The sequence below is a fragment of the Coffea arabica genome, chromosome 3e, assembly GCF_036785885.1.
Source record: "Coffea arabica cultivar ET-39 chromosome 3e, Coffea Arabica ET-39 HiFi, whole genome shotgun sequence".
Taxonomy (NCBI): Eukaryota; Viridiplantae; Streptophyta; class Magnoliopsida; order Gentianales; family Rubiaceae; genus Coffea; species Coffea arabica.
The window spans coordinates 37,688,503-37,704,544 of NC_092315.1; the positions used below are offsets into that span (position 1 = coordinate 37,688,503).

The following is a 16,042-nucleotide window of genomic DNA, read 5'->3' on the forward strand; positions in this document are numbered from 1 at the left end:
ATCATAATGGTCATTGAGGTACTTGTTCTTTAAACGAACCCTTGGTACACAACCATCCCTAAAATATGGAGTGTTCCCTTCAAGATGAGCTCGAATCAACTCCCCTTTGGTGTGGACTGATTTGAGTTGACATTGTTCCATGAATGGATACCAAGGGGGTTTAACTCTTGGAGTACCAACTCCATGGAGGCTTGCAACGTCTACAATTGATTTTGGAATGGAACACACCAAGATCAGCTCAACTTGCCTTTGCTTGATCTGTATAAAAGAAGAAACACTAAACAAAACAAAGGTAAGTTTGTTAAGAAAATAATAGGCCTTCACCGGGTTTCTCAAGATCAGCCCACTTTCTCTTCTTTCTTCCCTTTTACCACCCATGTCATTAGATTTTTCCATCTCTTTTTCTAGTTCAACAGCTGACCCTTTTATCTCATTACTTTCAACTTCCTCGGATTTTACCTCTGCAGGCACAATTCCCTCATCTAGCTTTTTCTCCATTCTATAACGCTCGAGCTCACTTTTCATGCATGCTAGATCAATACAAAGTTGGTCATAAGTAAGTGATACAAGTGCAAGACGACGACTATTAAATACGAAGGAATACTTATTAGTATGTCTATCAATTTTAACTTCTCGCCTCGACATCCATGTTTTGCCCAACAACACACGTGTCACTTGAATTGGGACTACATCACACAACACCTCATCCATATATTTGCCGATTTGAATAGGTTCAAGTGTGTGCTTAGTAACCCAAACATCCCCATGAGTGCTCGTCAACTTGTACGGTTGAAGATGATCAATGGTTGGAAGATTTAATTTCTCAACCATGATAGCACTTGCAAGATTGACTTCACAACTACCATCAATGGCCAAGCTACAAATTTTATCTTTGACACCGCAACGAGTATAAAACCAACCAAGCAACTGAGATTTGACGAGGTCCAATTATCATCTACACCACGTAATGCCACTTCTTTGACTCCCTTAGGATCAGGAAGACAATGTTGTGGGCTAGCTTTTATGCGTCTTATACTCGCCATGACGTATGAGGGAACCTGTAAAAAGTTAGCAACGAAACCGAAGATATTACCTTTCACGCTCCCTTACGTGTATCCACTCGCCCTCGTGTATGTCACTCAAAGCGCTCCAATGGACTTACCAAACACCTTTACCTGTTGGGTTAGGTAGTTTGAGAAATGCTGCTCAAGCCCAAATAATTGTCACCAACTTCTTCCTCAAGAGTAATCACGGAGATGTAGGAGAAAGTGTAGGGAAGTGTTCCTAAAAACTAGGAGAAAATATAGGAGAAAATATAGGAGAAAGTGTAGGAGAGTGTTCCTAAAATCTAGGAAGAGAATATAGGAGAGTTTCCTAAAGTGAATTAGAGAATATAGGAAAGATCCTAAAAATGTATGAGAGAATTTAGGAAAGTTTCCTAAAAATAGATGGGAGACTTTAGGAAAGTTCCCAAAAGAAATGGATGAGAGAGTTTAGGAAAATTTCCTAAAAAATGGATGAGAGAATTTAGGAAAGTTTCCTAAAAAAATGGATGAGAGAATTTAGAAAAGTTTCCAAAAAAAAAAAAAAAATGGATGAGAGAGTTTGGGAAAGTTTCCTAAAAAGGTAGGAGAGAGAGTGTCCAAATGAGTACAAAGAGTTATCCAAGTACTTTACTTAGTTTCCTAATTGATTTTAGAAACAAGTTAGTTTTTGGAAACCCTTTGAAAATCCTTTTCCTCTTGAACAACTTTTGGTAACTGAAGAGGTGATTTTCGGCGGATAGGTGAGCCGACATAAATCAATCCTCTCTGAGATGAGGTGAACCTGCTTTTCTCACCTCGGGTGGGAGGAAGTGAGGTTGCACGGTCGAAGTGGAAAGCGGGGCTTCTCCCCTGGGATCACTCCGACGATCAAGTTAGTATGAGAATGAGAAAAAGCTATATTATCAGCAAATGAACAGTGTTCCTACTTGAGGTGTGCTGGAGAGGTATTTATAGAGTAGGAGTAAAGGACAGATCGGAGGGCTCATGCTGGTGGGACCCGCATCCTGATATTACGGCCCCCTGCAGGAGATCTGATTCTGACACTGTAGCCTTCTGGGTAGCATGACGGGGGGACTAAGCACAGTAGCCATCAAGTACCTTCAGTACTTTCCAGATAAAGCACACTGACTCTGGAGGATGTCAGATTGGTTGACATCATCAGCGTGCAGCCGAGGTGGATGTGCCGAGGTCACCTACACGGTAGACTAGGGACCCTGCCGAGCTCAGGGGTCGTGAACAAGACACGGGTGAGCTCCGATGAGGGACGAGGTGAGTTCACCTCGGACACGCGGGGTGGCCGAGGTGAGCATCCTCAATAAGCCCCCCAAGCCTGGGGAGCTCCGGGCCTGGGAGGTACCGAGGCTTCCTTGCGCCGAAGTCATGAAGAGTCGGGGTCCCGAAACTGCTCCGGAAGATGCGGGGACTTGACACGTGGGCGAGTCGGTTGACAGGACGTGGAGGGTCAGTTGACACGCAACCGTCACGTCGTGAAGTAGTGGAACGTTTCGCAGTGATGAGGTGTCAGTCGAAAGGACGGGTCATTAATGAAGAGAGAGAGGTGTGGCGTTTTGAATTCGAAGGTGGCTGCCTTCGCATTCTTGCCGCCTCTTCGGTTCCCTTCGGACTCCTATAAATAGGGGGTCTTTTTCACCGAAGGGCCCATCACTTTCCTTCTTTGCCTGCGACTTGCAAAATTTGCGAGTGTTGCCGAGATCAATCTTGCCAGCCGAGATCAATCTTTCCAGCCGAGATCACAACCGAAGTCATCCACTTCGTTCAATACCATAGTCAACAGTAAGTATCTTTCTTTCCATCTCGTCTTACACTCATGGCCAAAATAGCTAAGACCCATAAAGAAACCGTGGCACCGAGCTTCCAGACCGAGGTGAGGCCGGATCCTGAGGAAGAAGCGACGACATCCAGTTCGGAGGGGTCGACACCGAGCTCTGAGGAAGGATCAACCGAGGTGAGAGCCGGAGAGGTAGCCTCGGAGTTGGGGTCGTCCGAGATGAGCGAAGGTGGTTCCGAGGTGGACTATAATGAGGAGCTCGGCGTCGAGATACCACATGACGAGGACGTATTGGAGCCCGTCGCTCCTAAGGATGTAGCCAACATTGACTTCGGCAAGATGCCGAAGTTTAGAAGTCGCGTGGGAAGAGATAGGGCCGAGAAGGTGATAAATAAGTACCCTTTCCGGTCGGGGTACGAAATTCTACCGCCCGGGGTGGATGAGTCAGCCGAGAAGCCCCCCTTTGGAATGGTGGCCATATATGTCCAATAGTTGGAGGCTGGGCTGAGGATGCCGACGTCGAGGTTTTTAAGAGACGTACTTCGTCACTTCGGCATAAGGATCACTCAGCTCGTCCCAAACGCGGTCCGCATTCTCGTAGGCTTCGAGATGCTATGCCGACATCAAGAAGTGACCCCGAATGTGGACCTCTTCCGCCGATGTTATACCTTCAAGGCACACGGGACAGATAAGGGATGGTTTTACGTTTGCAACCGGAACAACGCCATCCCGAAGTTGGTGATTGGTGCTCCCAGCTCGATCAAGAATTGGAAGCGCGACTACTTCTTCGTATCCGGAGTGGACTTCCCTAGGGGTTTTTGGTGGAGGCCAATCAAGGCGAAGGCCGATTCCTCTGCGGGGGATGCCGAAGAGGAGTCCTTCCAGAAGTTGATGAAGTCTGGACTCCGGCTGTTCAGCCAAGAATACCCCGAAGCCGTGCTCGTCGATGGGGGAATAAGTCGAGCCGTGATCAATACTACCAAGACTCCCTTCTTTTCCACTAAACTTGAGAAACCTCGTAATTTTCTTTCATGGCTTTTCTTTTCACTTCGGCTGTGGCAAATAATAATATTTGTTTCTTGTGCAGTGACTAAACTGTCTGACATCGTCGTATCGGGCTCATCCGAAGTGGCCAAGAGGCAGAAGAGGAAGAGCACCGACGAGACATCGGCACCTCCGCCGAAGAAGAAATCACAAGGACAGGCCGTCAAGACCTCGGTGGCTAAAAGCACTCCCACCAAGGTTGGCCAGAGCAGCTCGGCCACCGCTGCTACTGGGTCCACCTCGTCTGTGCCAGAGGGAGTGCCCCTTGGAGTCGTTACGGCACCTCCGCCTCCTCGTGGCCGAGGCAAGCAGCTGAATCCCCCCGTAAATGCAGTCTCGGGGACCTCGCTATGGAATCGTTTCCATAGCCCCCCAGTGTTTCCCGGGGAAGAGAAGACGCACCCCGGCGAGCATTGGTGTCCGAACTGGAAAATTTCGGTCAACGACAGGTGCCTACATCCTCAGGTTGCCCAAGAGCTAGTAATGCACTCCCCCTTGCCAAGGGATTTGGAGTTTATGAAGAAGCTGTCCCCGGCTGAGATGGTCCAAAGCCTCATGGTGTCCACAGCTTCCACCTCGGCCTTTGTGGCCGAGATGACACACCGGTACTGTGCTCTGGTCGAGGAGCAGGACACCGGAAAGTTGCAGAATCAGATCTCCAAGTTGGAGAAAAAACTGGCGGTGTCCGAGTCTGAGAAGGCCGAGCTTGAAAGACGGCTCAAGGAGGCCGAGGTGAAGGATGAGGAGGCCGTGGCTACTATGAACAGCCTCAGATCGGCCCTCGAGGAAGAGCAGAAGAGAGGGGACGAACTGAAAAAGTCCCATGAGCAAGCCCTCAACAGTGCTGGGGCCTCGGCAGTGGACGCATTTCGGAGGTCCGAGGCCTTCATCAAGGATCTTGGCCAGCTACTCACACCGAACTTCATGTTTGGCTTCACCTCAGCCATAGACGAGGCTGCGGCTCACCTCCCCTCCGAAGTCTTGGAGTCTCTGAAAAACCATGCCAGCTATAACGAGGACTCCAAGGAGCTATGCGATCGGATGGCCGAAGGCATCCAGGCAGGAAGGAACTTGGCCGAAGTCCAGGATGAGTTCAACAAGTGGCTGTCCGAACTCGACGAAGTGTTCGAGGAGGGTGAAGGAGAAGAAGTTGGGGGAGACGAAGCCGGAGGGGACATCGGTGAAGAGCATGGGGGAGATGGGATTCACCCCGGCGGGGGAGAAGATGTTCACCCTGGTGGAGAAAAGGCCGGAGAGAAGGCTGCCCAGGATGGGGCCGAGGCGGGGAAGGGAGCCGGGACGGGGGTCTAGGCTCTTAGTCATTTGGGAGGTGGCCGAGGTGAGGAGTGCTTAGTAGGACTCCGACCTCGGTCTTGTATTCTTTGTAATACCTTTTTATTGAATGGAATATCTACTTCTTCTCATCTCGGCTCTTTGAATTTCTTGCTTCGTCCCTTGTTTGTCCCCCTTATTTTTTAATAACGGATGCCGGGCATCATATTGTTGAAAAATAACTAAATAGCTGAAGTCATAACTTGACAAGATAACTGGATGAAGTCAACTTTGATGAAATAACTGAACGAAGTCATAACTTCAAGTATAATACAATCTAAGGTTCTCGGCGTGCCAAGACCTCGGCACTAGTGAGCCATCTCGGTAGCTTAGTTTACAATATCCCTTAAGATTAGACTCGACAACCCGGTAAGGGCCTTCCCATTTCGGGCACAATTTGCCTTGTGGCTCAGCTCGGCTGACTGAATTTTTCCTAAGAACCAAGTCTCCAGGCTGGAATCTACGGTGTCTGACGCGGGCATTGTAATAGTGCGCCAGTGTGTTCTTGTAGGAAGCTATTCGGGCTGAGGCGAGGTCCCTTCGCTCATCGACGAGGTCGAGATCCAGCTGTCTCTCTTCGTCGTTCACCTCGGCTGCATAGGCAGCTAGCCGAGGGCTGGGGGTAAGGATCTCGGCCGGGATGACGGCCTCGGCGCCGTAGGTCAAGGAGAAGGGGGTCTCTTGCGTGGCTGACCTCGGCGTGGTCCGATAAGACCACAGGACACTGGGGAGTTCCTCCACCCAAGATGACCCAACTCGGTGTAGTCGGGTCTTGAGACCATGCAGGAGAGTTCGGTTGAAGTTTTCTGCTTGACCGTTGGCCTGGGGGTGGCCCACCGAAGTGAAATGTTGTTTGATGCCAAGGTTTGTGCACCAAGTCTTGAAGGGGTTCTCGGCGAACTGCCTTCCGTTGTCCGAGATGATGACTTGAGGTATGCCGAAGCGGCAGACGATGCATTTCCAAAAGAATTTTTGAATGGCCAGCCCATTGATGGTCCTCAGAGGCTCAGCCTCAACCCACTTGGTGAAGTAGTCCACAGCGGTCACCAGGAAGGTATAGCCCCCGACCGCTTTAGGGAAAGGACCTATGATATCCGTCCCCCATTGCTCAAACGGCCAGGGTGAAGTGATGGGAATCATGAAGTTTGAGGGCTGGTGGTGCTCGGGTGCGTGGACTTGGCAGGAAGGGCAGCCGAGAACGAGGTCCTGGGCGTCTTGTCGAACTGAGGGCCAGAAATATCCAAGAAGCAATGCCTTCTTGGCTAGCATTCTGTGGTCGACATGAGCTCCACACAAGCCTTCGTGGATCTCATGGAGGACGTGGCGTCCTGTCTCGGGAGTGACACACCTCAGCCATGGGCCGAGGTAGGAGCGTTTGTACAGCTCTCCATCGCAGAGAGCGTATCGAGCCGCCTTGCGTTGTATTTTTCTCGCCTCGGCTCGGTCTTCAGGGAGGGCTCCCTGACCCAAGAAAAGGATGAACGGGGTCATCCAGGTTTCTTCGGAGTGCACGGGGCAGGCCACCTCTTCCACGTATCCTGGTTCACTCAGGACTTCCACCAAGACTGTTTTGTTGAGGTCAGAGAAAGAAGTGGAAGCCAGCCGGGATAAGGCGTCGGCTCGCTTATTCTGGGACCGGGGTATTCTTTGGATTTCGAAAGACTCGAAATACGCGGTGAGTTGGTGAACTTTGGTGAGGTACCGTTGCATGGTCTCATCCTTGGCTTCGTATTCACCAAGTACTTGGCGTACAACGAGTTGGGAGCCACTGCGGACGTGGATTTGCTGAGCGCCGAGCCTACGGGCCAGCTGGAGTCCAGCGATCAGAGCCTCGTACTCGGCTTCATTATTGGTGGCCGGGAAGCCAAAGCGGAGGGCGTACGAGCACACCTCTCCTTGAGGTCCTTCCAGGAGCAGTCCGGCTCCGCTACCATCTCCATTAGAGGACCCATCGACATACAAAATCCACGAGGATGGGGTGAACACCTCGGCACTGGCGGAGGTGGACTCTGGACCTTCCGTGAAGGTCAGCTCGGCCAGGAAGTCTGCCAGAGGTTGAGCTTTTATGGCCGTGCGGGGCTCATATGACAAGTCATACTCTCCCAGTTCGACAGCCCACTTGGTGAGGCGACCAGAAGCTTCGGGTCGCACCAATATTTGCCGAATTGGCTGGTCGGTCCTGACGGAGATGGGATGAGCTAAGAAATAGGGCTTCAGCCGCCGAGCTGCGTGGACAAGCCCCAGTACCAGTTTTTCCACCTGAGTGTATCGAGTCTCCGGCCCGCGGAGAGCTCGGCTGACGTAGTAGACTGGCACTTGGGTGCCCTCATCCCGGATAAGAGCGGCGCTGACAGCCTCGTCGGCTGCGGAGAGGTAGAGGTAGAGCTTCTCCTCGGGCCGAGGTGAAGCGAGAGTTGGTAGGTGATGGAGGTACTGCTTCAGCTGGTCGAAGGCAGCCTGACACTCCTCAGTCCAGGCGAACTGGTCAGCCTTTTTCAGCACTTTAAAGAAGGGCAGAGCTTTCTCAGCGGATTGGGACAGGAAGCGGTTCAGCGCGGCCAGGCGTCCATTCAGCCTTTGGACTTCTCGGACGTTCCGAGGTGGGGACATGTCCTGAATGGCCTTGACTTTGTCGGGGTTGGCCTCGATTCCCCGGTGGGAAACCAGATACCCCAAGAATTTTCCCGAGGTGACGCCGAAGACGCACTTCTTGGGATTCAGCTTCATCCTCGAGTCTCGCAGGACACCAAAGACTTCCCTCACGTCTGATAGGAAGGATGAAGTGGCGAGACTTTTGACAAGGATGTCATCCACATAGGCCTCCACATTGCGGCCGATCTGATTCTTGAAGAGTCGGTTGATCAGCCTTTGGTAGGTCGCTCCGGCGTTCTTTAGCCCAAAGGGCATGGTTGTGTAACAATAAGTACCTCGGTCGGTGTAGAACGCCGTTTTCTCTTGGTCCTCTTCACTCATTCCTATTTGGTGATACCCTTTGAAGGCATCTAGGAAGCAGAGGACTTCATATCCCATCGCCGAGTCGACAAGGGCGTCTAACCTCGGCAGAGGGTAGCAATCTTTGGGACAGGCCTTGTTGAGGTCGGTGAAGTCTACACACATTCTCCATCCACCGGTGTCCTTTTTGACCATGACTGGGTTGGACAGCCAGGTGGGATATTGGATCTCGTGGATAATCTTGGCCGGCAAGAGCTTGTCGACTTCATCCGATATGGCCTTGCTACGTTCGGGGCCGAAGTGCCTTCGTTTCTGCCGCACAGGTCGGGCCTGTGGGTTAACGTTGAGTTGGTGAGTCATGAGCTCAGGTGGCACTCCGACCACTTTATCTGCGGACCACGCGAAGATGTCTCGGTGGTCCTTGATCAGGGAGATCATTTCTTCTTTCAGGGGTGAGGGGAGTCCGGCCCCTACTTGGACTAGTTGGTCAGGTTTCGCTTCATCCAAGACCACTTGTTCCACCTCATCCCCGGGCTCAAGCCTGCTAGGCTGTCCAGCCTTCTGAGGGTCGATGCAGTCTATGGAGAGGACCGCTGGCCTCTTTTCTTCTGACCTCGGCGAGGGCCGGGGTGTGACTGCTGCTTGAATGGTGGCGAGGTAGCACTCCCGGGCGGTTCCCACATCGCTGCTCACCTCGGCCACCCCATCGGGCGTTGGAAATTTGAAACTCAAATGGTAGGTAGAGTACACAGCTCTCAAGGCGTTGAGTGTTGGTCGGCCTATCAGCATGTTGTAAGGAGAGTCCGCTTTGACCACCGCAAAGCTAACAGGCACAGTTCGGCAGCGGGGATGGCTCCCAATAGTCACCATCAAGGTCACCATCCCCTCCGGGTGGACGACGTGTCCCCCGAAGCCGACAAGAGGAGTTCTGACCGGAGTGAGTTGCTCCCGGTCAGTTTCAAACTCTCGAAAGTTCGGTAGTACAGGACATCTACCGAGCTTCCGGGGTCCACATAGACCTTCTTGACTATGTAGTTGTTAGTGAGGACTTCAATCACGAGGGACTCGTGATTGCTGGAGGCGGCGGGGACGGGGTCGCTGGGACCGTAGGTGATCACTTCGGATAACCGGGAGTTCGGCTCGGCAGCTTCCATGCCGGCCTGGCGGTATGTCCGTTTCCGGGAGTTCTGACTGTCTCCTCCCGTGGGGCCACCCGAGATGGTGTTGATCACCCCGGCGATGTTTGGGCCGTAGCCTGGTGATCTGTCGCGTGGAGGCCTCTGTTCCCCCTTAGGTTCCTCGGGACCTCGGCAATGAAGCTTCGTATCCCGCCTGTCCTCTTGGCGGGGATCTCGGCTCTCCCGGTGGGAGGCACTTCGGTTGAAGCCCCCATCCTTGCGGACGAATTGCTTCAGGTATCCTTGTCGGATCAGGTTTTCAATTTCTCGCTTTAAGTCGTTACAGTTTTCAGTCTCGTGCCCCACATCTCTGTGGTAGGCACAGTAGAGGTTGGAATTCCTCTTATCCCTTCTTCCCGGGATCTCAGGAGGGGTTCGGCCGAGGTGGTTCTGTCTCATCACAGCCAAAACATGGGATCGGCTGGAATTTAGCGGCGTCAGCTCGGCGTCCGAGATGGACGATCTTCCCTTCACAATCCGGTCGAAGACACTCCGGCGGTCTCGGAACTGGTTTGAAGTGCCACTCTGGCCTGGTTCACCTGGACCGGTGTCTTTTCTCCTCCGAGGATCTTGCCCCGTACGAGATGCTTGGGTTTCTCGCTTCATGCGGTTTACATCCTCACTTCGGATTCCCTGGTCCACTCTTTCCCAAAGTTCCCGAAGTGTATGGGGGTACTCCCGATGGATTTCGGTGTTGAAGATCCCTGCCACCAACCCGTTGGTGAATGCAGCAATAGTTACCTGCTCGTTCTGATCAGGGATCTGTACATTCTCCTCGTTGAACCTTTGGGCATACGAGCGAAGAGACTCGCCCTGACCCTGTTGCAGGTTCAAGAGGTAAGCTGAAGTCTTTGTTATTGGTCGAGACGACACAAAGCGGTGGATGAACCGGTCTATCAGTTCATCCAGGGAGGAAATGCTCCCCGGTTCTAAACTCCAGAACCACTTTCGGGCAGTCCCATGTAAGAAGATGGGGAAAGCCCGACAAATCACGGCGTCAGGGACGCAGTAGAGGCGGAATGAGGAGATGAAGGCGCGGAGGTGATCCTCGGGGTCACCTCGGCCGTCATATGTGTGCAAGTTTGGGAGCTTGAAATTCGGGGGAACCATCTCCCCATTGATGTCATCAGTAAAGGGCGGAGCCCTCATGTAGTCAGAAGCTAGACCCCCGGGGCGCCGAGGTGGGTCCTCGGCTCGTTTTCCTAGCAGTCCCCGGGAAAACGCCCGGGAGATAGAGGCAATTTTGGAGGTCGCCTTGGTGGAGGCGCGCCTGGAGGTACTCCGAGAGAGACGCCCTCATCGGAGTCTTCACCTGAAGGTACCTCAGGGGACTTCGTCGGCCTCCTCTTGGAAGACTCGGCCTTTTCTTTCCCCTGTCTTTTGAGGTACCTTCCTAGCTCCTCAAAAATGTTGGGGTTATCTGACACGAACTCGGCCATCTTGGCGATGGCGTCCTCGTTGTTGGGCTGGGTCCTTTGGGACCCTTGCTCTTCGGAGATGCGATCTTGCTGGGCTCCTGAGGTCTGCCCAGCCCCAGTTGAGGGAACTCTTCCGCCTCTGGAGCGCGTGGATCTCATTTTAGTAATAGTCTTCACGTTCCCACAGACGGCGCCAATTGAAGAGGTGATTTTCGGCGGATAGGTGAGCCGACCTAAATCAATCCTCTCTGAGATGAGGTGAACCTGCTTTTCTCACCTCGGGTGGGAGGAAGTGAGGTTGCACGGTCGAAGTGGAAAGCGGGGCTTCTCCCCTGGGATCACTCCGACGATCAAGTTAGTATGAGAACGAGAAAAAGCTATATTATCAGCAAATGAACAGTGTTCCTACTTGAGGTGTGCTGGAGAGGTATTTATAGAGTAGGAGTAAAGGACAGATCGGAGGGCTCATGCTGGTGGGACCCGCATCCTGATATTACGGCCCCCTGCAGGAGATCTGATTCTGACACTGTAGCCTTCTGGGTAGCATGACGAGGGGACTAAGCACAGTAGCCATCAAGTACCTTCAGTACTTTCCAGATAAAGCACACTGACTCTGGAGGATGTCAGATTGGTTGACATCATCAGCGTGCAGCCGAGGTGGATGTGCCGAGGTCACCTACACGGTAGACTAGGGACCCCGCCGAGCTCAGGGGTCGTGAACAAGACACGGGTGAGCTCCGATGAGGGACGAGGTGAGTTCACCTCGGACACGCGGGGTGGCCGAGGTGAGCATCCTCAGTAACCTTCTTGAAACAACTTTTGGTAATCTTCTTGAAACAACTTTTGGTAACCTTCTTGAAACAACCTTTAGGTAACTTCCAAATTCTATTCCAAGAAAGATTGCACAAATCAGATTTGGTCCCCTATTCAAAACAATTCAGTTGCCATTTTCTTTCCTTTCCTTTTTTTTTTCTTGCCAACCGATTCCTCTTTTCTTTCTTTTTCTTTTCGTTTTTGTTTTCTGTTTTTTTTTTCTTGACTACAACTATCAACCACGACACAAAACAAGGAAGTCCACAAATAATAACTACCAAGAACTCCAAGATCTTTCAAGAACTTTCAAGGAAGTTGTCAAGAACTTCAGAAATTTCAAGATTGTGATAAAAAATGCAAGAAACTCAAGATTATTATAAGTTCTCTTCAAGATTCACAAAATTCCAACAAGTTTTGCCAAAATTCAGATTTGAAAACCAAGTAAACAAGTTGGATAACACAAACAACAAGGCTGGACAGATTTGTATTCGGTGAACAGTAACTATAAACAGTAATGGTGAACAGTGTCGGTGAACAGTAACGGTGAACAGTACGATGAACAATAATAAATTTTTTTTTATTCTAAACAAACGAACAGATTGGGATAAACATATATGACTCGAAATAAACGAAGAGAAAAAAAAAAAGATATAACCTGGTGGTTGTCGACTAGCTCTGATACCAACTGATGTGAACCCCCGATCTAGACAACCAAAACACCATGGCTTAGGCAGCTGAAATTTGACCCAACTAATCCCTAGAAGTCACGAACAATTTTGATATTATCTCAACCCGTCACTACTCGAATTAACGAACCAAATTAGAGGTAGTAGAACGCCACAATCAAGGAGATACTCGATTGATAAGTTCAGGTGAATAACTTAAGAAGATTCTCAAGTATTCAAAGGAAACTCTCTTGCCAAAGAGAAAGTGAAAACTCACTAATTGTATTTAATAGTCAAAAACTGATCCCAAACAAAGAGGAAGTGGGGCTATTTATAGCCCTTACAAGCATTAACCCTAATCCAAAAGTTGACCAAACTACCCTACATACTTAAGAAAGATTTTGGGCCTTACTTACTAACAAATGGGCTGCAATTAAACTATTTTAATTACCTAGGCTTTTTAAAACGAGAAATAACCAAAATCAACGAGGAAAATCAAATAATCCTACTAAACTCAAGCATTTGTGCAATCAACTAGTCTTCACTTGAATCTTCCAATTCCCCATGTGCTTGAATGGGCCTTGGTCTTTATATTCTCATCAATATCCACACAAAACACGTAGGAGCACGTATGAGAAATAAAATCAAGGAGATAGAGGTTACCTCCCTTGCAATGGTAATGAGATGAAGGAAATATTAGCTTCAAAACAATAAAAGGGTCAACGCACCAATTAAATAGTAAAGTATAAACAAAATCACCAAATCCCTCCCAATTACAACTCAAATGAAATCACATAATGCATAATTCCCAAGCAAGTAAATTATTAATCAAATTTCTAAAATAGAAAAATCACCAAGGACCCAATTGCAAATATTAACCAATCACTCCAGCCCAATTAAAACATTTTAGGAACTTCAAGGGTCCAAGAGCAAAGAAGGGGTCAAGTAATGATTGAAATTGAAATTACTCTAGGACCTAATTGCAAGAAATTAGAACATGATTGGGCCTTTGTAGCATAGACAGAAGCTAAGGGGAGTAAAATGCAATTTTTGAAAGCCATTTTGCATGCAAGTTCCATGCAAGAGCCATGAAACAAGTTTCTGCAACCGAAGGAGAAATCTGCTGCATTTTAGTTTACAAAACTCATGTCCCAGACAATTTTTGATCAACCTTTTCCAATCAAACCCTCAAAAACTTAATCTAAGCAACGTGACACACAATTTCAACATCCCAACAAACCAAAACATAGAAGGAAAAACACACAAATGCTGGAGAAAATTCCAGCAAGCATTCGGCAATCTGATTTGTTCATTTTCCAGCAAGGTGTTTGATCATAGTTCAAGTATTGCAGACTCCAAACATACAAACTCATCACCAAAACCTTCCATTCCTTTCCCTTCAAACCAGATTAAAAATGCAACTCAAGTGTAAAGGTTCAAAGAGCAGCCACGGGGAAGGAAACAACACACAAAAAATGTAGCAGCTTTTCCTTTGCTGTGAATTTCGCAACTTCAACTCGCGTATGTTAAATGCTGAAAAACATTGAATTAAACTCCCCATTTATCCACCAAACTCACACACATATTCACTCACCCATTGATCAATGCTTAAGCATGGTTATCTTCCCTTAACTATCTCAAGCGAAAGTGTTCCAGGTCCAAGAAAGCAAGAACAACAACCAAAATGCAGCAAAAAGCCTTATTACTTTGTTTGAAAACGTTAAGCTACAACATTCAAATTCTTGAACCCAATCTTGAATCAAACCCTGAACTCATCATGAAGGTGTAATGTTAACACACAAAAGACAGCTTCAAATTCTTGTTAATCCTCCTAAACTCATCGTCAAGCTATCAGATTTAGCCCACCCGAAAAAAAAACAAGTAACAGTCATAAACTCCCACTGATTTCCAGATTTCATGTGCCAAACAAAGGAAACCAAAATCCTAGCAAACATAAAACCTACAAGCCAAAATGACAACATTGCACAAAACCAAGTTCTGCTCTTTACATTCCTAAGAGTTCTTAGACGCAAATCACACAAGCAAAAATGAAAAGTTCAGCCTTTAATTCACCAACTACGCAGATCACATATCATGCCCATTGGATCGACTCTACCGTTTCAGATACTTGTTAGACAAACCAAAGAATCAATTTATGGAAGGCGTGCTTCTAGAGCTTAAGAATTCTGTGCTTAAAAAAAAGGAGAAGGAAAAAGACAGCTTACAGCTCTCTCTCTCTCGGTGAGGATTCGCAGGTAATGATGGACTGAGGTGATTGCGGCTCCTTGTCCTCCTGATCCTCGATGAGCAGCACCAGATTGCTTTCTACGAACAGCCACGGCTTCGCACCACCGCAACAATCACCCTCACTCATATCCTCTGAGATGGCTCCGGCACCCACAGTTTTTTCTCCCCTTTTTCTTTCTAGCCCTCTCAAGCTTTCTCTCCTATCTTTTCTTTTCCGTCCTCTACTCTCCTCTCTGGGTTTTTTGTTCATACCCTAGCCGTCAACTCTCTTGATTCATTAGCCGTCCGTTCTCACTCTTAGCTCACTTTTCTTTGCTGGTTTTCCTTTCTTCCGTCACACACTCACTCCCCCTCGCTTAGTTCCCTTACTCTCCAGCCCGCCACCTTCCTTTTCTTTTCCCGTTCCTCCAGTCCACCTCCGTAGCTCTCTCTTGCCCCCTTGGTTTTCCCTCTTTCCTTCCTCAACCGACAGATTATCCCCCAGCTCTCTCTTCGCTTTCTTAATTTTTTCCAGCTGCTGTTCACTTTTGCCCCCTTGGCTGCGTTTCTTTTCCACAGCCTTTTTATATCAAGTGGAAGACCCTAAACCCTCATTTCAATGGTCACAAGCAAGCCTCAGCTCAACCCTTCTCACTTGGCCATCCGATTGGATTCTTGCATGAAACAGCTTTTTTTTTTCTTTTTTCTTTTTTCAGTTAATTAATAATAAACAAAATATAAAGAAACATAACAACTTAAGTAAACTCGAATAAAATGAGCAAAACTAAGCATAAAAAGATAAAAAATGAAATGCTAAACTTTTTTTTGTGTATTGATTTTCCTTTTTTTTTAATTAAATAACAATGAACTTGAATCTAAAATAACTAAAGCATATTTTTGTGATTGATTTTCTTTTTTCTTTTTTTTTTCCGATGAATTCTATGCTAAAATGACTTTAAAAAATAAAAATAAAAATAAAAATAAGTGACTAAAAGTAAATAAAAACTAACATGAAAAATAAAAAAAATAAAAAAAATAATAGTAAACAAAAATACACTAAAAATTTGGTGTCTACAGAACCAAAGGGTATCAGTGGGACGCCTGCCCAACTCTCGCCAGGACTCACTACAATCCACAATTCAAAAGCTCGAAATACTTCAAATAACTTCAATATATAATTAAAGTATTCCAAAATATTGCATGCTTACAATTAGTTAGCTTTCAAACTTAATACAATCCAAAAGAATATGTACTACAACCATCCGCTATAATACAACTTAAGATTTTCAAAAGAAAACAATCTAGTACCATTCATGAGCACTCTTGGTCTCGACCCTATTAAGGAAAATAAAAACATGGAATGAGCTACACAACTCAGTGAGGTTCCAAGACACTCTAGCAGTTCTAATAAATCAAATAATTTGAGCATACCACATGTATGGTTCAAGATTGCATATTTGGCACATTAACATGAGATAGTTATCATTGTACAAATAATTTGAGTATAACATAAGTATGGTTCAAGGTTGCACATTGGCACATTAGCATGATACAGTTATCAGTATGCAAAAATAAACAC

General features: G+C 47.9%; 1 protein-coding gene across 1 annotated transcript; it reads right to left on the reverse strand.

The window, feature by feature from the left end:
* Positions 1-9,038: 9,038 nt before the first annotated feature.
* LOC113737585 (uncharacterized) lies at positions 9,039-10,490 on the reverse strand. The gene has a single exon (XM_027264793.2). The coding sequence runs from the start codon at positions 10,488-10,490 to the stop codon at positions 9,039-9,041; it is 1,452 nt and encodes a 483-aa protein (XP_027120594.2).
* Positions 10,491-16,042: the final 5,552 nt, after the last annotated feature.